The sequence below is a fragment of the Orcinus orca genome, chromosome 18 (assembly GCF_937001465.1).
Source record: "Orcinus orca chromosome 18, mOrcOrc1.1, whole genome shotgun sequence".
NCBI lineage: Eukaryota > Metazoa > Chordata > Mammalia > Artiodactyla > Delphinidae > Orcinus > Orcinus orca.
In genome coordinates, this window is record NC_064576.1 from 71,500,082 (window position 1) to 71,525,264 (window position 25,183).

The 25,183-nt window shown below is 40.6% G+C and overlaps 1 protein-coding gene across 11 annotated transcripts in view; it reads left to right on the forward strand.

Moving 5' to 3' along the window:
- Nucleotides 1-8,653: 8,653 nt before the first annotated feature.
- Nucleotides 8,654-25,183, forward strand: part of KATNAL1 (katanin catalytic subunit A1 like 1) — a 76,565-nt gene continuing 60,035 nt past the window's right edge. For 6 of the 11 annotated variants that reach the window (XR_007473101.1, XR_007473100.1, XR_007473102.1 and 3 more), the window contains exons 1-3: nt 9,242-9,347; nt 18,868-19,040; nt 20,856-21,016. Coding sequence is in view for 8 of the 11 variants with exons in the window: in XM_004285499.3 (XP_004285547.1) it covers nt 18,879-19,040; nt 20,856-21,016 (323 nt within the window). In the remaining 3 variants the exon portion in view is untranslated. Of the gene's footprint in view, nt 8,973-9,241; nt 9,348-9,376; nt 9,611-9,975; nt 10,087-18,867; nt 19,041-20,855; nt 21,017-25,183 lie in introns of those variants that run through there. The other 5 variants (XM_033416121.2, XM_049701129.1, XM_033416122.2 and 2 more) reach the window with 5 other exon arrangements.

The window sequence follows — 25,183 nt, forward strand, 5'->3', positions numbered from 1 at the left end:
TGAGGTAGGAGCCACATGTTGTGAATGGCAGATCAATGACACAGAAGGAGCATGGTTCCCTGATGATTATGGAGCTGCCATACCAGCCCTATACTGCCTATCCAGACTTCTAAATTTGAGAGAAATAAAGCTCTAGTCTTGTTTAGCTCACTGTTGTTTGGGTCTGTAATGGTAGGCTAACCAATATCCTTAACCATTATACCCGCCTGTGGCAGATGGAGCCTAAGATGACCTGTAATGATCCCCACCTCTTGGTATCACATTTCTGGGTAATCCCCTCCCCTACAGTATGGGTGGGATCTGTGATTTGCCTCTAACCAATAGAATATGCCAAGAATGATATTTCCACGAATAGATCACTTAAGATACTGACTTCCATTTTGTTAGCAAGTCTTACTTTTGCTGGCTTTGATGAAGCAGGTTGGCATGTTATGAGTTGCCCTGTGAAAAGGCTCAGAGGGCAGAGAACTGAAGGCAGCTTCTGGATAACAGCCAGCAAGTAACTAAGGCCCCCAGTCCAGCTGCCTGCAAAGAGCTGAATCCTGCCAACAACTAGGTGAGCTTGCAACTGGGTCCTTCCCCAGTTAAGCTTTCAGATGAGACCTGAGCTCTGGCCAACACCTCGATTATAGTCTTGGGAGACACCCTGAAGCTGAGAACCCAGCTAAATTGTCCCTGGACTTCTGACCCACAGAAATTGTGATAATGAATGTGTGCTATCCTGAGCCCATAAGATTGCGGTAATTCATTATGCAGCAATAGATAATACACTGTCTAATTTATATTTGACTTCCTCTGCCTCCTTGGTTTCAGCCTCATATTCCTGACCAGCAACACTCATACAGAGATACCCATTTCAAACCCAAATACACCTTCATACTTCCATGCTCATTAGACCAGCAAAATAAAAATGCTGGATAATTCCAAGATATGGTGAAGCAGGAATTCTTTTGCACTGTGACTGTAAATGGAATAACCACTTTAGGAAATAATGGGCAAAATCTCAGAAAATTGAAGATGAACATGCTTTACCATCCATTATTCTACTTCTTGACATAAGCCCTAAAAGACTTTTATACATATGCACAAGGTAAGATCCAAGAATATTCACTCTACAATCTTTAGTATCAGTGAAGTCCCAGGAGTGGGGTGCTGCAGTAATAAACACTCAAAAATGTGGAAGTGGCTTTGGAACTGGGTGATGGGTAGAGGCTTGAAGAGTTTTGAGGTGCCTGCTAGAAAAAGCCAACATTGCCATGAACAGACCATTAGGGGCGATTCTGACGAGAGCCATAGAGAAAGCCTCAATCCTTTTAAGTAATCCTGAACAGAATGTTGTAGAAATAGAGATGGAAAAAGCCATTCTGATGAAGGCTTAGCTGGAAATGAGGAACATTTTATTGCACAATAGAGGAAAGGCCGTACTTTTTATAAAGTGGCAAAGAACTGAATTGTGTTCATGTTCTAATGTTTTGTGGAAGTTAGAACTTGCAAGCAATGAAGTTGGATATTTAGCTGAAGCAGTTTCTAAGCAAAGAGTTGCAGAAGTAGCCTGATTCTTCCTGACTATTTAGGGTAAAATGTGAAAAGAGAGAAATGACTTAAAGATGAAATTGTTACTAACAAAAGGAAACAGAACTTAAAGATTTGTAAAATTCTCAGTGTCCATATTGACAAGAATGAGAAGGGCTCTTTGGGAGAGAACACTAAGGATGTGGCCAAGCGAGCATTCGATAAGGAGGTGGGTAGGGATCCGCCACCTCCATAGAAGCCAGGAGGTCTTCTCCAAGACAACGGAAGAATAACCCTCCCCCCCCAAGGTGATGCAGAGATTGTCAGGGCTGCCACTTGCATCACAGGCCTGTGTTCAGGGCGGGAGAGAGCAGGAGGGGCCGCTGGCGCTCTCAGGAGCTCAGGGATAGCCGGCAGCACTGCTTTGCCTCACATGTCCGCAACCTGCACTCAGGCAGGATGCTCCTCGGCTGCCCCAGGTGTGGCTCGGGCAGCAAACTGTGGCAGCATCCATACTGCCCAGAGGGTGTAGGAGCCCCGGGGGCATGGCTGCCTCCAGCTAGGCTTCAAAGGAGGGGACCAGCGAGGCATGGAGCCACAGGGGTGGGGCCTGTCTCTGCTTTCTTCTTTCCCATTTCTCCGCTTTGGACTGGGAATATCTGTCCTGTGACCATCCTACCACTTTGTATTTTGGAAGCACAGGCTCACAGCTGGGGAATTTGCCTCAGGATAAATCTTACCTTGAGTCTCACCATATCTGATTTAGATGGTATTTGGAGGAGATCTTGGACTTTACACTTTTGAGTTGACATGTGAGTACAACATAAATTTTGGATGGCCAAGGGTGGACTGCTATAGACTGAATGTTTCTGTCCCATCTCCCCAGTTCATAAGCCCAGGGATTACTGCCCTTTTAAAAGAGACTCCAGAGGGCTCCCTCTCCCCATCTGCCATGGGAGGACACAGCAAGAAGACAGCCGTCCATGACTAGAAATCTCACACCGAATCTGCTGGTTCCTAGCTTCCAGAACTGTGAAAAATAAATTTCTGTTGTTTATATGCCGTCCAGTCTATGGTTTTTTGTTATAGCAGCCTGAATGCCTGAAGACATCAGGGTTGAAAACGACCTAAATATCCATCAATAGAAAATGGACGAACTGTATTATATTGTTACAGCAATTAGAATGAATGAAATGGGCTTCCCTGGTGGCAGTGGTTAAGAATACGCCTGCCAGTGCAGGGGACATGGGTTCCAGCCCTGGTCCGGGAAGATCCCACATACCGCAGAGCAGCTAAGCCCGTGTGCCACAACTACTGAGCCTGCGCTCTAGAGCCCACGAGCCACAACCACTGAAGCCCGTGCGCCTAGAGCCCGTGCTCCGCAACAAGAGAAGCCACCGCAATGAGAAACATGCGCACCACAACGAAGAGTAGCCCCCACTCGCCGCTACTAGAGAAAGCCCGCGCGCAGCAGCAAAGACCCAACGCAGCCAGAAATAATACACAAATAAATAAAATGAATGAACTAACTTTATGTTTATAAACATGGATCAACCTCAGAAACACAACTTTGAACAGGAAAAGGCAATCTCAAGAAAGCATAGTATAACATTTATATAAAGCTTGAAAACCCATAAAACAATATTATAGAATGCTTACAACATAGAGTAATAGTAAAAAACATGCATCTGAAAAATAATCAAAATGCAAATCAGGATGTGGTGGGTACCAGGTGTTGTTGTTATGCAACTCTATGCTTTTCATGTATGTTTTACATGTTAAACAAAACAAAACAATACTGAAATGCTTATTGGCCATGAGGCTGTAAATCCTGGCACAGATCAAGAAGACACTTTACAAAACTTGTGTAATTGCTGTCCTACTTCACGTCATTGTAACTTCACTTTCAGAGAGCGGGAACAGGTAAGTTGGGGGGAAAAGGGACAGAGATGAGGTTGAGTAAGGGCTGTTAGAATTCTTTATCACAGCTCTTAGTGAGGGTTTTCTGGAAACATGAAATTTGAGGTGAGATTTGAGAAAGGAAGGCGGCAGCCTGGTGAATACAAGCAGAGAATACCAAGGAGAGATGGGATGATGAACGGTTTGCTTGAGTAGTTAACCATTTAGGAATGATTCATGCAGCCAGTATTTATGACGTTGTAGCATTTATGCACCTAAATCACAAAGAAGACCTAAAATGTAGCAGAAAAGCAAGAGCCAGAAAAGGAGATGGAATTGCGCCTCCCAACCCCATCCTTCTCCGTTCTATAGTCACAGTAGAACAGGACACAGGAAACCAGGGGGGCAAAAGGTATTCCAGGAATGGGAGGGTCCCTCTAGAGTGGCTTGTATTTTCTTGCAATGGGAAGGAGGAAGGGGATCCCAGCTGAACTGTTCCGTTTTTCATTCAGACCTGCAATGTTTCATGGCTGGGGTTGCTTGCCACAAGACTGCCTTCTAAGAATAGAAAACCTGATCACAAGCTGCTTTTCCTCTGCGACACGCCACCTACATCGTAACATGCTTCAGTGGCTGAATCAGAAGGTGACGTGCTTTTCAATTCGCTAGAATATATTCTGCTTGTCACAAACGAAGTAACTCTTGCCAACATTTTCGAGTAATGCACATTTGGTTATGTGTCCTTCTACTAAATATAAGGTCCTACAATAGTTAGGGGAAAGAAGCATTGCGACTGTATTAGCACCTTGCAGAGTATTCACGATGACTTACTGCAGTGCTCAAAGAAATCCCGTGACTCCAGCTGTCACAGGGGACTATGGGTTCATTCATTGAGTTATGTACCCACAACACTCCAGAGTGCTACAAATCCACTTAACAACCTTGAATCCTGAGTTTTCTGTTCATATTTCTAAATCAGCATAAAGAAATACAGAATCACAAGCAAGGAGAATCCCCATAGGCTACTGCCAAGAGGTTTTCTGTTTATTTTGGCACACATAGGAAATATTCTGAATCCCTAAAATGGGGAGCAGTTCTTTTCATTAGGAATATGTGATTAAGTGAGGCTGGTCTTTAAAGAAAGTCTCACTTCTAACGGAAGCACTGAAGCAGAAGTACAGTTCGTGAATAAAACAGAGCAAAGCCTCATTTTGGCTGGATAAGACAGAAACACAGGTACCAGTTTCTTCATTTCCTTCTATTATCTCCTCCATTACCTTTAAGAAAAGACAGCATCAGAGAGACAAAATTGCTGCCCTGAAAATCTTTTTAATCCTCCCCTTCCATTCACTTTATGAGGCCTCTGGTACCACTTCCTGGCTTTCTGCATCATTAGCTATTTGCTCCCACTTGCCAATGAGGAATACAAGGGTAGCAAGTGAAAAAGCTGAGTTTCCACATTCTGAGAGAGGTCAGATTCCAGACCAAGCTTGGGGTTCAGGCCAAGCTCTGGGAGAACACTGCAGGCTCATTGGCAGTGAGGCTCAGGGGCCAGAGTAGGCCCGGGGTCCAACAGAGACAGCTTCTGTGGAGGAGCTGGGTCTTTGCTTTTCGCAGACCTGAAATGCACAGCACCTCTACCTGGCAGGACTGGTCCCTCGACATGCAGGACACCTGCTTGTTTATTTAAGAACCCCGACTCCTCTAAGGTAGTGTTCTTGGCTCTTTTCCACCGACATTCACAGGAGGAAATATATTTTACTTCACGATCCATATTGGTCAGGGTCCACCAGTTCAGGATGTATTAAGAGGCTGCAAGTGTCCTGTATAGCACTAGAAGGGGGAGGACCACCAGAGAGGAGGCTGGTTCTAAGGAACCACCAATCAAAAATATTTGTGTCCTTTTTACAGAAAAGGTATTATAAAGATGTTTTGGGGAATACCCGGAAATGCACATCAGAGGAGCTTGAAAGCTAGTGAGGAGAAAAGACAAAAGCCAACGAGTAATCAGTACGTGATCTGTCACGAGGCAGTGTGGTTAGTTGTCCGAGGGTGACACAGGTGGGAAATACTGTGAGTACAGGGCAGGAGAGTAGGATTGTGAGCAGGAATGATCTGGAAAGGTTCCATGTAAAGGCCTGAGTTAGTTTTGATGGAACAGGTAGAATTTAGTGGAGGGGGGAGCATTCCAGGTGAAGAGAACATTAGGAACAGTAGAACAAGCCCCTGCGTGCTTGCGGCAGCGCTGGGACCTGGGGGCCAGAACCAGTGAGGGAAATCTGAGTGTTGCCCGGGGCCGAGACGAAGCCTTGTACATGGACAGGCTCTATGGACTGAACGCTGGGAACCATTCCCACGTTTAAGGAGCAGGTAGGAGAGCTGGTGAAGAACGCAGTGACGATGCTTTGAAGAGAACCAAGGTCACGGGGCACAAAGGAGGGAGGTCGGTAAAGTCAAAGGCTACCAAGGCCAGGGGACTGAGGACTGAGGGAAAACTTCTGGCTTTGAACCAGAAGCGCCGAGTCTCTCTCTCTCTTTTTTTTTTTTTGGCTGTCTTGTGGCTTGTGGGATCTTAGTTCCCTGACCAGGGATAGAACCCGGGCCACAGCAGTGAAAGCGATGAGTCCTCACCACTGGACCGCCAGGGAATTCCTGCAAAGTCTCTTTAATGAGGGCGGTGGCTCTCCACCATATTGTCTATCTCGGGAGATTAATCTGTTATTACTTTCAGCCCCATCTTTTGAATTTGCACAGTGTGTTTAACTATCACTTCAACTGGTAGAAAGTATCCAGTGAAAACACCCAACTAAAGTTTACAGGCAGTCCCCGTAGTTTCCCAGCCGTCCAGAGCCACGCTGTTTTTTAAGGCTGTGCTTCAGTGGCTCGTGGTCTTCCTGTGCATGACTGCCCTCCTTCAGCTTCCTGCAAAGCAGCTGTTTCCTTTCGCTGCTGTCATCCACTCTCCTCAAGGGGCTTGTCCTGCTGCATGGAGGCTCTGGGATCCCAACTTCAGAAAACAAGGAGGGTTATGCGTTGGGGCCTTGCGTTTGGAGACCTCTTCATGGTTGTAGGCTGCACTGCGACCCCAGCCAGCTGCTTTGCAAGTGCAAGTGACTGTGAACACAGGAAACCAGGTGAAGGACCGATGGATCAGGTGAACCTGTCACCCTGACTAAACGTGTTCAGCTGGGAGCCGATCAGTATCGTCTTCCCCAGGAGTAAAGGAAAATCTATTTATAGCCTTAAAATATATGCACAGTTGTGACCAAATTGCTAGAGGTGACAGGTCCGGGTGTTGCTTCTGTGATTGCTTCATACTCAGGTTTTGTTCTGGATTTTCTTGTTTGAATGCTGTCATTTCTTCTGCACAATATAAGCTGTGACCACGAAGACTTTGGTTTCTTTTCTTTCTCTTGGACATCAGATTCTAGCTACTATCAACTGCTTCCTAGCTTATACTAAATAGTTCTCATAATTGAATCCACTCTGTAGGTAGCCTAAACACATCATGTGCATAAGCTGCTTACTTATTGAGTAACTATAATGTGGGCTGAATCAAATAGAATATGCAGAAATATTCTGGGGTGAAGACAATTATTTTAATAGCTGGCATTACAGTTTCTCTTGGCAAGGCACTTTTTTGTGTGTAGGAAAATACTTTGATAAACAGTTTAGGAATGGAAGGTGACCCTAAGTATAGATTCGGAGACAGAGATAAGTAAAAGTACTATATAAGGAGAGAAAATAGGAGGGGAGGGATGGGACCACAGAGATGATGGAGAGTGGGAAGCTGCGGTTCATACTAAAAGAGGATGGGGGTCGGTGGATACCAAGGCCGCTGGGATACTGAAGGACTTTTAAGAGCAGGGAATTATAATTTTAGGTTATTTGCATCTTTCATTCAGAACGGTTTGGTTGCTACAAACCTGCAGAAGAGTCTGCTATACGAACAACCAAAAAGAGTCTGCTTTCCACATTGTGTGTCAGCAGGAGAAAAAAGCGTTGCAGGAGGTGAGATGTGAGGCAGTCTAACTATTTAGAGAAAAGAAGAGCTCAGAGCCAGAAGTGACCCTGAAATGGTAAGCCCCCAAGGCATATGCAGTCTTGGAGAGAACACTGGCCTTCCACAAAATCTCTATGGACAAGGTGACCCCGACTGAAAACTGATGACACACAGCAGCTTGCTATTTTCAATCATAAATTCTCAAGAGGCTTTTATTACTAGAAAATGACAGGGTCAGTAATGCCTCCTTCCTCCTCCATTTACTTCAATCTATATGCCTCATTTTCCTCACCTGCACACTCTGGAGACTGGACCTAGAATATGTCTGTGGTCTCTATTAGAGTCTACAGCTCTAATAATAATAGCTGCTATTTTAATGTTCTTTTTTTTGAGGTAAATTTACCTACAGTGAAATGTACAAATCTCAAGTGTAGCATTTCATGAGTTTTGACAAATGCATATACCCTTGGAACCCAAATCTAAGCAAGATATAGAGCTTTTCTATCACTACAGAAAAATTCCCTCTTCAGTCAAACCACACCCTCACCTCCAGGCGCCCACCCTTCTGGCTCTTATCACGATGGATCAAAGAACTAATATTTAAAAGTTACTGTTGAATGCCAGGCTTTGTTTTAGAATGCTTCATCAGCATCAGTGCTTTTATTTCTCACGGGCACTGTGAAATGGCTCTTACCTCCATTTTGCAGATTAAAACGTTGAGCATCAGACCAATTAAGTTGCCCCTGGTTATCAGCCACCCAGTGTAGCGGCAGGGCGTGAACGAAGAAGTGGGTTTTAGACTCACAGCATCTCTGAGACGGGTCATGGCCAGCCCACATACGATTATTTAAGAAATATTATAGATCAATGTTCAAGTGAAATCAATGCCATTTACAAATTCTCAAGCCTCCCGAATAATCCTAAAGGCCGCATGCATTACACCTTACTAAATGATTCGTTTCTATCCTACACAGAAAATGGCAGAAAGGAGGTGTGAGAGGTTGCAAATTCGGTTTTACTGGTGAAAAAACTCAAAAGAGGTGACTTAGGTTCCAAACATGCCTCGAGGCAGGGCCCGCGGGGATGCCAGGATAGGCGGCGAGGGAAGGGCTGGACCAGCGACCTTTAAAGAGCCTGGCGCCGCTCCTTCCTCTGACGCCACAGGCATCGTCTCAGAATAGAGCAGGCTCGACGCGCTCGCCGAGAGAACGGACACGCGTCCTGCCACGGGGATTGGACGCTGCCGCGCAGGGCTCATTGGCAGCACCGGAGTTCAATTCGTCACCCGTCCCCCTCAATGCCACCGTCTCCCTCCGCTCCTAGGCGCACCCTAGTGCCTCCCTGCCCCGGCACCTGGGTGGGTTCCCAGGCTCCTCCCCAGAGCTGACTTCGAGCCCCACGCCCTACAGGCCCACGGCTGCCATGGCAACCGTACGCCGCCGCCGCCGCCTCTACACGCACGTCGCGAACTAACGGACTCCGCGGCGGCGGCGGCCTATGCCCCACCCCCACCCCACCTGGACCGCAGCAAAACGGTCGGTCGACCTGCGGCACCTAGGTAATGAATCCGAAGGAGACGGGCGCCAGCTACAGAGCCGCTGGTGGGGTATCCGGTTTGACAGCCCCACCCCTGCTCCCGCCGCGGGAGAGGCGGGGGCTGTGCGCGGCGGGGGAGGCAGTGCGTGCCGTGCGGGACGGGGAGAGCCGCGGGAGCGCATGGCATGATGGGGATTGTAGTTCAGCGGCTCCTTGGGCTCGCGGCCTTGGCGGGGCGGCCTGGACGGGAGAACTACAAAGCCCGGCGTCCCCGACAGCTGGGAAAGACCGATAAACTTTGAGCCGAGCGGGGAGAGACAATCTTTCTCTTTGTGTTGAGGGGGGTTCTGGGGTGGTCGCGGAATTGGGTACTGAGCGCTGGGAAGGGGAAGTGGAGGTGAGACTCGGGCTTTCCGCCCCGCCATTTGGCCCGCCCCGGTTGCAGAACTGGCCCCACCCCGGCCCGGCCACCGCCCCGCGTAGTCTCTGGGAGGAGCGGCCGCCCAGGCTGCAGGGCCTCGGGCCTTCGGCGCCTCTCCCCCTCAGGTTGCTGCCTCTCGGTGCAGAACCGTATGTATGGCACACGTTTGATGGGAGACCCGAAAAACTATATTTTAACAGGCGTTTCTCCTTTTCCCTGATTCCCTCCTTTATTTCTAGGTATTTGATCAGATTTGTTCTGAAGTAGTTAGGAGGTGTTTGCATTAATTAAACCCATTGATTAATAATTACTCAAAGGGCATTAATGTTTAAAGGTTAAGTGTAGAAGTAGAGAAAAGATACCATGCTGTTATATGGTAGTATCTGATATTTTTACCGTTTTGCGTTTTGCATTTTATTTATTGAGGGTCAAGATCCACCCCTGCCTACTAGCCTGAACACTGCCGACACATATTTTGATTCTATTTGAAACCTCAGTTCAACTTTAAATCACTAATGTTTTTGAAATACAGACTTGTCTTTTTATTTCATTTTTTTTAGCAGTGGGTAGTAATAATTATTTTATTTTTTATAACATTTTTCAGAATTTCTCAGGACCATTTTTCAGAATGAAAAGCGCCGTGTTGTTTCTTTCTTTCTTTTTTTTAATGCCCTGGAATACACCTTAGCACCTGAAGTTTGCTCAGGCCCTGGCGGTAAGGAAGCTGACACAGATTTAGAAAACCTGCCTTGTCTACCCTTTAACATTTTTCGATAGGTAGAATACCATCCTAGAAATTTGGCATTTTACAGTGGTATGTTGGGAAATTATTGATGTATTGTGGGCTTATTTTGTGTGTGTATGTTTTAAAACAAGAAAACATCATAAGGCCACTATAAAATTCCTTTTATTTCCATTAAATGAAGTTGGCCTCTGTAAACTATACTTAAAGTAGCAGTTTCATAGGAGGAGATAAAAAGTAGGTTTAGTAAGACCACTAGAAAAAAATCAAGACCTTACGGTGTACAGTATAAGGATTTGAAATACCTTATTTATTCATTCAAGATTTGTTAAGGACCTATTATGTGCCAGGCAATAGATGCCAGGTGGTGGGAATTGAGAGATGATAGAATATAGTCTGTGTCCTGCGTGGGCACACATTCGTGTCATCACAGTAGTGTGGGAGAGAGGTGCAAGTTGCTGTGAGCCTCGAGTGGGAATACGTGGTAATATCACAGTGACGTGTATTGAATACTTACTTTGTGGGAGGTACTCTGGCGTATTTTGCATGCAATCCCACTGCTGTTATCTAGAGATGAGGAAACAGCCTTAGAGACCTTGCCCAAAGGCATAGCTGATAAGATGTGAACCTGGGATTTCAACCCAAGTGGGTCTGGCTCATCTCAGTCATGATCTCAACCACTCATGCCGTTCTCCACACCCTTTGGAAGAAAGATCCTGACTCTGTCTAGGGAGATCAGGAGAAGCCTCCAGAATGATGTGACATTTGACTTGTGTTAGGAAAGTTGCTTAAGCTTTTACTGGAGAGAGGCTGAGGAGAGTCATTCTAGGCAAATGGCATTACAAAAGCAAAGGAAAAATTGGAGTGCTTTGTGTTTGTGGAACCCTAGGTCATTCTGATGACTAAATCCCAGAATACTTGCAATGTAGTGGGAGAGACCAGGTCTCGAAGTACTTGGTACCATGACAAAGCGTTTAGAATTTTTTCCTCAACGTGGGGTGACTGTTGAAGAATTTCTGATGGAGTAGTGCCATTTATTGGGTTTGGATTTTAGAAAGACCTCCGGCTCCAGTGTGGAGAATGGATCCAGGAGAGAGGTGATAGGAATACCAGTTTTAGGGGGGAAAAAAAAAAAAGTCCAGTAAGGAAAAGAGCCTAAAGTAAGCAGTCGGAGTAATGGGAAGAGATGGATTGCAGGAGTATTTAAGAGGTAAAATTGATATGACTTGATAACAGTTTGGATGTTGGGGGCTAGAAAGATTTGGAATCCTAAGACAAATGATTCTTAGTTTTCTGGCTAGGATGACTGATGGGATATTGAAACCACTGATTGAGATGAGGAGGAACAGGTTTTTATCGGGGGGCAAAAGATAAAGATAAATCGGTTTACTTTTGAGTATTTGTTCAAGGTTCCTTGATATTCAGGGAAGGAGGCATTTGTATCCAGAGTTCTGGACAGAGCTCAGAGGTAGAGGTTTACGTGTAGATAAGTAGTTACAGGAGAGAATGGACCAGCTCACATAGGAGGAATGTGTAGCTATGAAAAAAGAAGAGGTTTGGATGTGGATCTCTTGAGAAACAGCAGCATTTACAAGGGGGTTGAGTTTCTGGGGAGAGGGGGGTGTGTTTGAAAGGAAGTGGGAGCCCACAGATGAGGCTGAGAGGTCAGGAGGCAGAGAGCAAGGAGAAGAACCGCAGAAAGCATCATAACAAATGACGAAGGAGAGGAAAGTAGGAAGCGGGGAGGGAGTGGTCCAGGTGCCTCGGAGAGGGTGAGTAAGGCAAAGATTGAAATGTGTCCAATGGATTTGGTGACTGCACATCATTTCTAAACTTTGCAAAAATGAAGAAGAGGAATCTGGGCATAGGCTACTTGAAAAGAGTTTCCGTATTAATACATACACAAAAGAAAACAGAATAATGAGCCCCATGTAGCCATCACCTAGCTTGGAGAATGAACACATGACCAATTTTGTTTCGTCTATAATCTCTGCCCACATTTGGATAATTTTATTTATTTCTTTTTAAATTAATTTTTATTTTTGTCTGCATTGGATGTTTGTTGCTGCGCGCGGGCTTTCTCTAGTTGCAGTGAGCAGGGGCTCCTCTTCGTTGTGGTGCGTGGGCTTCTCATTGTGGTGGCTTCTCTTGTTGCGGAGCACGGGCTCTAGGCGCGCGGGCTTCAGTAGTTGTGGCTCGCGGGCTCAGTAGTTGTGGCGCGCGGGCTTAGTTGCTCCGCGGCACGTGGGAATCTTCCTGGACCAGGGATTGAACCGTGTCCCCTGCATTGGCAGGCGGATTCTTAACCACTGCACCACCAGGGAAGTCCCATGGATTATTTTAAAGCTAGACTCAGATATCATATCTTTTTATCTGTAATTATTTCATTATGTATCTTTGAAAGTTAAGGATTCTTTAAAAAAAAAATAGAACTGTAGTATTGCCTACTTAAAAAATTCAACAGTACTTCCTTAACATTAAAATTTCCAGTCACACTTCTTTTTAAAGAAGCTTGACTGTGAAGAAAAAGAGTTGAGGCAAACTAAAAGAGGTTTATAGGTTTTTTTTTTTAAAGATTGATGACAAGCTATTAAGGAAAGAGCCAATAAAGAGGAAATGTGTGACAATGTAGGCGACGAAGAGCGAGGAGAGAGCTGATCGAGATCCCTGAGAAAGTAGGAAAGGATGGGATGAGCAGGGTGGAAGAATTAGGCTAGAATGAATTTGGTACGTTTCATAAGCAGCAGCTAAGTTCTAGCTGTGTTACTAGGCAGCATGCTAGTGTTGATAGGAGGGGAGAAGCTCTGAAAAAGGAAGAGATGCGAATAGATACAGGTATTTATAGGTTGGGTGGTAAAAGGTGAGAGTTCAAAGCTTATGGCCCCTAAGAGGTGGATAGAAGTAAACGTCAATTGATGAGAGATGAGATTGGGGTTAGGAAAGGAGAATAGTGGAGATTTGAAATAGCCACTATGGAACCTGAGCTAGGACAAGTAAGAATTGTTTCATTGATTAGATGACAGCAAAACACCAGGCGGTGCAATTTTTTTTTTCCTTAAAATTTGATTGGTTTACTAAGGGGAAGCTTAAAATAGTGAGGAAACCAATATCCTAATGTGTTCTGAAGAGAAGAGAATTCAGGCCAAGAACTTATGATTGGACCATTCCTCAATAACTTTAGATTTATTCATTTAAACTGATAATTGCTGTCTATTTGTATAAATATCACACTAAAACTAGAAAGGCCCTTACAGATCTTTTGGATCAATACTTTAGTTTCTCAACATATACAGTGATATTCTTTTACAGAGAACATTTCTCCAAGGATCATTTCCTGAGTGTGGTGCAGTGGGAGGGGTCAGATAGATCTGTTGTCCACTTCTGGAACTACAGCTTATTTTCCATGTGATCATGCACATGTTTCCAGACCTGCGCCCCACTCAAAAAAGATGTTAATGCTATCTATAAGATTTTTGGGAAGATTAGACAGTTTAACGGAGGTAAACCTGAAGTGCTCCGTAACCGAAGGCCTTTCTCTCCCCCTTCTCCCCCTTCCTTACCAACAACATGGCAGGATTCTCAGTTCTCTTTGACAAAAGGCCATGTTCTGTGACTTTACTTGACCACATTAAGCAGGTAGATCAGGTAGTAGTTACATTACAAAATGATAATTTGATCTATATAAAAAGATTCATCGGGCTTCCCTGGTGGCGCAGTGGTTGAGAGTCCGCCTGCCGATGCAGGGGACGCGGGTTCGTGCCCCGGTCTGGGAAGATCCCACATGCCGCGGAGCGGCTGGGCCCGTGAGCCATGGCCGCTGAGCCTGCGCGTCCGGAGCCTGTGCTCCGCAACAGGAGAGGCCACAACAGTGAGAGGCCCGCGTACCGCAAAAAAAAAAAAAAAAAAAATTATACTGATTAGTTTTTTAATAGAAACCACCTTGAATTTTTGGTATAAGCCCCACTTGGTCATAATGTGTTATCCTTTTTATATACTGGACTTGATTAGCTAAAATTTAAATATTTTTGTATCTGTGTTCCTGAGGGATACTGGTAGGTAAATTTCTTTTCTTATAATGTCTGGTTTTGGTATCAGGGTAAAGCTGGCCTTAAAGTATGAGTTGGCGGTTTTTCCACCTCTTCCTTTTTCTGAGAGAGTTTGTTTGGAATTGGTTTATTTTTTCCCTGAGTACTTGAGAGGATTCACTTGTGAAACCTTTTGGATTTGGAGTGTTTTGGGAGTTTTTTTTGTTTGTTTATTTTGGGGTTTTTTTGGTGGAAAGAGTTTAAATTACAAATTGAATTTCATTGATTGACAGAGGACTACTCAGATTAATTACTCTGTTTCTTCTTGAGAAATAGCTTTGGTATGTTGTGACTTTCATAGAACTTGTCCATTTCATTAAGCCCTCTTTTGCCTTTTAATAGCTCTAAAGTTTGTAGTGATAACCCCTCCATCATTTCTGATTTTGGTAATTTGTGTTTTCTCTCTCCCTTTCTTGGTCAGTAATACTAGAGGTTTAATCATTTTTAATGATCTTTCCAAAGAACCAGCTTTTGGCTACATAGAAATTTCTTTTTTTTTTTTTCTGTTCTATTTTATTGATTTTTGCTCTTAACCTTATTATGTTCTTCCTTCTACTTCTTTTGGGTTAATATGTGTTTATTTTCCTAGAGTCTTAAGACAAGCTGAAAGCAGGAGTTGGCAACCTATAGTCTGGGGGCCAAATTCAATCTGCTCCTTATTTTTGTATGGCCCATGAACTAAGAATGTTATTTTCCTTTTTTTTAATGGTTAAAGAAGTCAAAAGAAGAATAGTGTTCTGTGACGTGAAAATAAATGAAATTCAGATATCAGTGTCTATAAATAAAGTTTTATTGGAACACAACCACACTCATTTGTTTACATATTGTTTATGACTACTTTTGTGCAGAGTTCAGTAGTTGGAGTAGATACTTCGTGATGTTCTCGTTGCTTTGCACTGCTGCTTGGTGTGCACTATAATCACAGTGTTTCACGTGCCCTGCATATCACTGTACTGTGACATTTTTTTCATTTATTGTCAGCGGATTCCCATCATGTCAAAACAAGAAAAGATGAGAAAAATGGACTTGACATATTTATACTTTTAAAGCACAGTGGAGTGTAGAATATCGAACTAAATGACAAAGCATTTTGATTATTATGCAACGACACTATAGCTGTGCTAAAGACATACAATTTACACTGACATTACCAGAGTAATCGCTCGTCATGGTATTCCCAATTCATAGGAAAGCAGTGGTTAGAAAACTTAAAAAGGAATATCTTTTTAAGGAGAATTTCTTCACAAAATTAAAAAACGAAAATCAGGCTGCACCCAGAGTAAGTTTCTGAGTGTCTCATTTGTTGGCCAAACAAGGAAGTCATTTACCAATGGTAATTTAAGTAAATCTTGTTTGATTGTAGCAGCCAAAGAAATGTGTCTGGAGAAAATAAACTTGCTTGTGACTATTAGCCTTCTGGTGAGAACAGTTGCTATTGAGGACATCAATAATCAATTAAATAAAACAAGGCAAATGATTTTGATTGGTTTTCCTTGGCTCTTGATGAATTGACAGATGTTACCAAAACAACTTAAGTGTTTATTTGAGAAGTCAATGCTGAGTTTGAAGTTACTGAAAAATTACATTTAATGAATAGTATTTGTGGAATAGCTACAGACAGGAATACTTATAAAAAGTTGAGAAAACACGAATTCTGTACAACCTGAAGTGGAATCTGTTAAGATGTGTTGAAACTCGGGGTGGCAAAAAATATGTGTAGAACAGAAAAAGGCTTAGGTGAACAAATTTACAAAGCTGTGAAAATGTAGCATGGTTAAAGTTGTTGGCTCTTCACTGTTTTTTAAAATTTTATTTATTTTTTATTTTATTTATTTTTGGCTGTGTTGGGTCTTCGTTGCTGCACACGGGCTTTCTCTAGTTGCTGTGAGCAGGGGCTCCTCTCCATTGCAGCCCATGGGCTTCTCATTGTGGTGGCTTCTTTTGTTGCGGAGCATGGGCTGTAGGTGCATAGGCTTCAGTAGTTGCAGCACGCTGGCTCAGTAGTTGTGGCTCGTGGGGTCTAGAGCACAGGCTCAGTAGTTGTGGTGCACAGGCTTAGTTGCTCTGTGCCATGTGGGATCTTCCCGGACCAGGGCTCGAACCCATGTCCCCTGCATTGGCAGGCGGATTCTTAACCACTGTGCCACCAGGGAAGCCCTTCACTGTTTTTTTTTATCAGCAGGTGTTTTGCAGAGAATATTTGAATCTATCATGTAGTAAGGAAGCATTAGTGTCTTAAGACTCGAGTGTTGCTCTTGAGGACTTAGCCATTGTCAGTTCCATGAATCTTTGTCAGAAATAGACTTGCCCCTGCCACACAGCAGTTTGGTGGCTTGTAGTGGTAAAGTTCTATTGTAATCGCTTGAGCTAAGGGCTGATTTGAAATTTTTCTGAATGAGAGGAACTGCTCTCACCCACTATTACTGAACACTGAATGGCTTTGGAAATCAGTTTGGCTGCAGACTTAATAATGTTTCTTTATGAATCAACTGAAAATTACAGGACCAAACAGTGCTTATATGCAAAACTAAAAGTTATTTCAATGCCAACTAATGTTTGAATCACAAGTAATACCAAGCTATTTTATATAGCTTTCCTTGCTGTCAAAAGTTAAAGCAAAGAAGTGAGATCTCCATTCCCACCCAGATTTTCAGTATATTTTTTTGAGCTCAAACTACTTTGATGCAAGTGCAAAGGAAATTTCCATATTATGAAATCCATTTAACTGTGTAATTGAGATACTTCCACTTACCCTTCAATTGGAAGTGATTAACATGCAATGTAATGACATGCTAAAAGACATTATCAAGAGAAGAATAAAATCTTTAAATGCTTTCCAAACAGTGAATATGCTGGATGAAATCATATGCTTGTGATTTGATATCATTATGTGACAGTACCTATCTGGGTAAAAAGACACTTTTAAACATGAAATGCATAAGTATTATTAAAGAGCAGCATTAACATACGAACATTTGCAATTGCTTTTGATGATAAGGAACAGTAACTTTGAATCTGAACTACATGAAATATCCCCCCACAAAAGAGTTCCATTCTTATTAGTAGACCTGTTTTGCAAAAAGTGGTACTCAACTATTACTACTATAATATTTTGAATTTTGTCGATAAAAATTGTGGACATTTTTGTCTCATTATATAAGTACTTACATAATATCCTCGATTTTGTCCATTGCCCCTCAAAGCTAAAAATATTTACTCTCTGGCCCTTTACAGAAAAAGTTTGCTGACCCCTGCTTTCCATCGAGATATTTTCAGTCTGCATATTTGTGTACCTGTACATATTAGCAGAATTAATGCTTTTGTCTCACATTGACTAATTTGAAGAATTGTTCTAATTTGAAGAGGAGGCTTTCCGTGGTTGTCCTATTTTCTGTGGGTAGATCTACTGAATGTTGACATTTCTTACTGTGTAACAGTAGTGTACTATTTGCTGCAGTGTGATTCTCAAGTAACATAGATGCTGCCTTCAAGGAACCTATGCCTGGAGAAGGGGCAAATAATATGCCAAAACACATAAAGGAAACAATTTTATTCTCAGAAATGTACTGGAGTCAGCTGAAATGACTAGAACTAGAGACAGTTAATTTTGAGGAAGAGTTTTTGAGCCCCTTAAGAATAGATAAGAAGTAGAGAGGAAGGGCCAAGCTACCCACATCAAAATTTAATTCCCTCAGGAAGGCATGGAGAAATATTTTGATTTTTCTCTACCAAGTGTATTCATTGGTTTACTGTTCCGGGAAATAAGAGTAGGTCAATTTGGACTCATTCCCAAGATGTCATTCTCCTGTATCTCTGGACTTCCTACTCTTTGTAGTTTTCGGTGGAAAGCAGCTTTGCTTAGAAGCCTTGGATGATCTTGGGAGACTTTAGAGAAGCCTGGAAGAAAAGCCAGAATTACTGGGCTGGAGGGCTTTGGTGGAAACCAGAGGTTCAGATGATATTTTTTCCTAGCATCTTATAGAAGGGGAAAGATTAATGATAGTTATTTGCACAGACAAAAAGCTACAAATGACAGGGTCATAGAAGATTACAACATGAGGAGCAAAAAGAGCTCAGGTAGTTTAATTCACAGGTTTTTGCTTAGATTTAAATTGTATGGAACAATTAAATGTATACAAACGATGCATGGACAACTATAGGCTGTTCTTTTAAAATGTGTTCCTTAAGTCAAAAAGTTCCTTAACTTTTTGTTCTTGGGGCCAAATAGTTTTAGTGAGAAATAGTTTCTGCAGTTTTAATTGTTGATGTCATTGGAAAATGTGAGATATTCATATATTTATTTTTACATTGTCAAGAATAGGTGGACTAAAATAAAGCAAGTTCATCTTTACTATTATTGCAGCGTGTAGTAATTATAAATGAGCAAGGAGAACTAGTGTCTAATTTATTTACCTGTAACATAAATCGATAGTTCAGAGCTGTGTAATTTGTCTCCTTATTATCTCTTTGTGTGTTCTTTTGTGATCTCCTTTGTATTTCCAAAATTGGGAATTTTGTTCAGTATTATAAGATGCATTCAGATAACCTCAAAGAGTGAGAGAACCATTTTGACTTTCAAAGTAGTTTTAAGCAGATCTTTTAAATCATAATAAGAAATGCTTTAAAGTCAGTACTGAAAACTTAATAAAAAGTCATATTTTATGTTTAGGTCTCTGAAAGATGAATTTGGCTGAGATTTGTGACAATGCAAAGAAAGGAAGAGAATATGCACTTCTTGGAAATTATGACTCATCAATGGTATATTACCAGGGGGTGATACAGCAGATTCAGAGACATTGCCAGTCAGTCAGAGACCCAGCTGTCAAAGGCAAATGGCAGCAGGTAAGGTCACGTTCAAGTATTCAGTGAATGAGGGCAGCGGTCTGTTATACTTGAAAGATAAGAGTTAGAAAATTAGTTTGAGATTTTTGTAAATAGCTCTTATTTGTCTGAATACTGAAATATATTTAAAATGTACTCTGAATAGTTTTCTGTCTTTCCCAGTTAATATTTTATATACTTTTGATAATATATTTTATGAGACATATTTTGAAGATATTTAATTCAAATTGAATCTACTTTTAATTCTTTTCCCTGATCAGTTGACTAATTGTGTGTGATTACAAATTTTTGAAATAAGGTATTTCTACTTGCCCTTTCCCCTTTCATTTTACATGTAATTTTGACTCATTTCATAAAACTTTTCCTTTAAGAAGATTTCCTCTTCTTTTGAAAGACTGCTTATAAATACAAAGGAGTCAGTAATCTAATAAAAAACACTAATATATTTGCTGTGTCTCTTGACTATACAACTTGGTTATATAATATTACAGTTAATAAAAACTTGAATTAGAATTTCCCCACTTACTCTTAAAACTTAAAATCCTTTTAAAATTAAAAGTACAAAGTCAGGCATTTCTTTGAAGTTTCATTTATGTGCTAATGCCTTTCAAGTGTTTCTTTTAAGTTTTCCACTGGTCAGAAATTGATGGTTTACTAAGTTTGCAGGGTAAATTTGGCTTATTTTCCAACTTAAGTGTTAACCAAATTATGTTGAGTGAGAACAATACACTCGCTTTAACTCAAGTTGAAATTTTTAGTTGTGTTCTATCCTGCATCCTAGCCCCAGACAAGAGTTGTTTATTAATCTAGCATGGAAATACTTTTGACCTGTTCTTAATTGTGTTAAATAGTGACCATTTCCGTTCTGGTACTTCTACTATGTTTCTTTCTACTAGGTTCTGAAATTTCATTTCTCTAAGTGTAGCCTATAATTGCATATATTAGTTGAATTTAGATTTTTCTTTGGTTCTGTGACTCCCTTATATGTTCCTTTCTATATATTATTTGAGATAAAGTTAAGGGAAAGTTTCTTATGCTCTGCTTTATAGGAAAGTGTGCTTTCTGGTTAAGAAAATTAAAATTGTTAAAATTAATTTATAAATGTAATTTTCAATCTATTACCTGCTTGTCTTTGAAAATAAGTTTGGGCTCAAAGTTTGAAAACATGAGAATTTCCACATAGTTGGTGCTCAGTGAAGGTTTTAAAATATGGGAAAAATCTTGCCTTTGAGCTCAAAATAAACTTTAGCCAGGACTTGAAAGATTTTAAACAAGGCGAAAAGAATTCAGACCTTGGTGAGGCAGAATTTAAATTGGAAATGGGTAATTCTTAGTATCAATATTACACCACTTCAGGCTTTCAGATGCTCACGACAGTCATTTCGTATTTTGTGATATTGGGGATAGGAAATGCTGATTTCCTGTCAGCATTTTGGCTGACAATTTTTGAGGAAGCTATTTACAAATATATTAAAAGTATTTAGCATAACATTATAGATTTCTGGGAATGGTTAACTTCTTACTAACTTAGTTGCTTGTTTTAAATTGTCTTAATGGTCATCACATTCTTTGGTAGAAAGAATTTCTTCATGAAAGATATGTAACGACTTGCACTAAGAAAAGATATATATTACACTTATGTCTTCAAACCAATTCCTGGCCTCCTATGTAACTTTAAATAGTTGTTTTTTTAAACTATGTTTTAATTACCCATTTTGCATACTTTGAACAACATTAAGAAAACTAGAATTCTATAGCAATTTGTTATTTGCAATTTATATAAATATTTTGTAGCATAAAGGCTATTTTTTTAAGGTTCGGCAGGAATTATTGGAAGAATATGAACAAGTTAAAAGTATTGTCAGCACTTTGGAAAGTTTTAAAATCGACAAGCCCCCAGATTTCCCTGTGTCCTGTCAAGATGAACCATTTAGAGATCCTGCTGTTTGGCCGCCCCCTGTGCCTGCAGAACACAGGTAACTGGGACTTTACATTCTCTTTAGGTACTTCTATAGTTAATTGATATTCAGAGTGAAGAGAGTAAAGCTTTATTTGAACAAAGTATGAAAAACTGTTTGGGGGGGCATGTAAATTTAATACCTATTTATAATTTTCACACGTGTGTTTACAGGGTTTGTATTTGATAAAGAACAGAAGTATATCGTTTGTTATCTGTCTTGCTTTTGGAATGTTTTACTACTGTAATCAAAACAATAGCAATCTACTGCTAGTCCTAAATTTTAGTTTAACTGATAAATTGATCAGTTAAGCAGGTTCTTTTAGATTTCATAATGTCAGCATTAGAGCTTTTTTGCTTTAAAAGACTAACAACTTTAGATGAAATGGTGGACAAATTGGGTTCATCTGGTTGGGCATACAGCCAGTTTCCTGAATCTTAGTGTTGAAGGAACCTAACCTTTCCCTAAAGGTTCCCTAACCTTTCCCTAAATTTCCTAGTGTGTCAATAAGGCTTGAAGTTTATCTCCTTGATGCTCTGTGCATCATCTGCATTAAACGTCTCTCTTCTTCTTCTTTGCTGCCTTCCTGCCTTTGCATAGTCTGTTCTTCCTCAAGGAATAACCACAGTCCCCATCTAAGCAACTCATGTTCATTCTTCGAGTCTCAGCTAAACTGCTCGTCTTCTCTGCAGCCTTTTCTGGTTTCCCTCGCATTACAGTGTTCATCCTAGTTATGTTGTGTTTCTTTGTCTCTTGACAAGATTAGGAGTTTTGCAAGGGCAAGGACCATGGTTTTATTTACTCAAAACAAATAACAAATAGCAAACTTCCACTGCTCACACAGTGTTTGGCACATAGTAGGCATTCAGCCAACATTGAATGACTAACTTCATTAATGCCACAAGTAAAGAAACTGAGGTTTGGGAGACCTTGACCTGTAAGTTAGGCTAGACCAGGAGCTGAGCTTAGGTCTTTCTGGCTTTCAGTCCCCTTTTTTGTGAAGTTGTATATTGTGGCCAGAGTGTTGCATCATAGAAAATAAATATCCCTTTGGTTAGTAGCTGTGATCATGTATTTAGCTTGTTGATCTCTTAAAATTTCCTAAAAGCATTTAAAGAACTGTGAAATGTAGTTAATTTATTCCTTCAGGATTTTTTCCCACTGAGTTAGAGATAATTTTATGATTCTCATTATAAAAACACTAGATGATGATTCTTTTCTAAGGTCTACAGTAATATAGTGCTTTCCTCAGATGTAGCCACCACCCTCAGGTGTTTTGGATTAAGGTGACTGTTACCCCTCAAAAAGCACTGTTTCAAGAGTCATAGGAAGTTCCAAAGTAAATATAATGGCATTTTGATGGATCAGACTTGAAAATTTTATGTATGTATAATAAATACCTTGTTTTTTCCTGAAAGTCATTAATTTAGAAATACATTTCTTGTTTAAAGCTAAAAGCTGACACTATTTTTATTTAGATATAATTGACATAGCATTGTGTAAGTTTAAGGTGTACAGTCTGTTGATTTGATATATTTATATATTGTGATAGGATTATCACAGTAGCCTTAGCTAACACTATCACGTTACATAGTTATCATTTCTTTTTCTGGTGGGAATTAAGATACAGTGTCTTAGCAACTCTGAAGTATGTGATGCAGTATTGTAGTGTTTAATCGCTGTGCTGTGCATTAGATTTCTAGGACTTATTTAACTACTGGTTGCAAGTTTGTACCGTTAAACACCATCTTCCCAACTCCCTGCCCCCACCCCCATCTCCCAGCCCCTGGTAACTACCCTTCAACTCGCTGTTTTTACAAGTTTGGCTTTTTCAGATTCCACATATAAGTAACATGCATTAGTCCTTCTTTGTATGACTTAACTCACTTAGCATAATGCCTTCAGGGTTTATCCATGTTGTTGCAAATGGCAGGGTTTCCTTCTTTGTCATGGCTGAATAATATTCCATTGTAGTGTATGTGTACCACATCATCTTTATCCATTCATCTGTTAGTGGTCACTTACATTGTTCTCATATCTTGGTTATTGTAAATAAAGCTGCAGTCAATGTGGGAATGCATATATCTCTTCAGTATCCTGTTTTTATTTCTTTCGGTTATATACCCGGGAGTGGAATTGTTGGATCGTCTGGTAGTTCTATTTTTAATTTTTTGAGGAACCTTAATACTCTTTTCCGTAGTGGCTGAACCAATTTTCATTCCCACCAACAGTGCACAAGGATTCCCTTCTTTCCACATCCTTGCCAACCCTTATCCCTTGTCTTCTTGATAATAGTCATTCCAACAGATGCGAGGTAATGTCTCATTGTTGTTTTGATTTGCATTTCCCTGATGATTAATAATGTTTAGCATAGTTTCATGTACATGTTGGTCATTTGGATGTCTTCTCTGGAAAACTATCTGTTTAATTCCTCTCCCCATTTTCTAATTGGGTTGTTGTTGTTATTGACTTGTATGAGTTCTTTATATATATTTACTTAACATTTTGGATATTAACCCTGTATCTGATTTATGGTTTGCAAATATTTTCTCCCATTTGGTAGGTTGCCTTTTTATTTATTTATTTTTATTGCTTCTTTTGCCATACAGGAGCTTTTTAGTTTGATGTAGTCCCATTTGTTGATTTTTGCTTTTGTTGCTTGTGCTTTTGGTGTCATCTAAAAAGATCATTACCAAGACCAATATCAAGGAGCTTCCTTCCTGTGTTTTCTTCTAGGGTTTTGCAGTATTGGGCCTTATGTTTTAAGTCTTTTAAATCCATTTCGAGTTCATTTTTGTGAGTGGTGTAAGATAAGGGTTCAAGTTCATTTTTCCCACTGTGGTTATCCAGTTTTCTCAACAGGATTTGGTGAAGGGATTATCCTCTCCCCCATTGAGTGTTCTTGGCTCCCTTGTCACTATTATGTGACAGGGGTTTATTTCTGAGCTCTCTATTCTGTTCCACTGGTCTGTGTGTCTGTTTTTATACTGTTTTAATTACTATAGTTTTGTATCAATAGTATAGTTTGAAATCAGGAAGTGTGATGCCTCTGGCTTTGTTCTTCTTTCTCATGATTGCTTTGGCTATTTTTGGTCTTTTGTGTCTCCATACAAATTTTAGGATTCTTCTTTCTAGTGCTGTGAAAAACGCCATTGGAAGTTTGACATGGATTGTGTTGAATCTGTAGATGGCTTTGCGTAGTATGGATATTTTAACAATATTAATCTTCTGATCCATAAATGTAGGATATCTTTCCATTTGTTTGTGTTTTCTTCAGTTTCTTTCATTAAAGTCTGGTAGTTTTCATTGTACAGATCTTTCACTTGGTTAAATTTATTCCTAAGTACTTTATTGTTTTTGATGCCAATGTGAATGGGATAATTTTGTTTCTTTTTCAGATGTTTTGTTGTTAATGTATAGAGGCACAATTGATTTTTGTATGTTGATCTTACATCCTGCAACTTTAGTGAATTCATTGATTAGTTTCAAATGGTTTTTTGGTTGAGTCTTTAGGGTTTTCTATATTTAAGATCATACCATTTGCAAATAAAGACAATTTTGCTTATTCCTTTCCAATTTGGATGCCTTTTATTTCTTTGTTTTGCCTAATTACTCTAGCTAGGACTTCCAGTGTTATGCTGAATAAGAGTGATGAGAGATGAGAGTGTGGGCATTCTTATCTTGTTGCTGTTCAAGAAGAGAAACGTTCAATTTTTCACTGTTGAGTATAATGTTAGCTGTTGTCGTATATGGCCTTTATCATGCTGAGGTATGTTCCTTCAATTTGTTGAGGGTTTTTATCATGAAAGGGTGTCGTATTTTGTCAAATGCCTTTCTTCATCTATCGAGATGATAGTATGATTTTTATCTTTTATTCTATTGATGTGGTGTATCATATTTATTGATTTGTATATGTTGAACCACCCTGGCATCCCAAGGATAAATCCCACTTGGTCATGTTGTATTTGAATTTGGTTTGCTAATATTGAATTTGGTTTGCTAATATGCTGTTGAGAATTTTTGCCTCCATATTCATTGAGGATATTGGTCTATAGTTTTCTTTTCTCATCGTGTCCTTATTTGGCTTTGGTATCAGAGTAATGCTGGCTTCATAAAATGAGTTTGGAAGTGTTCCCTCTTCCTCAGTTTTTTGGAAGAGTTTAAGAAGGTTTGGCATTAATTCTT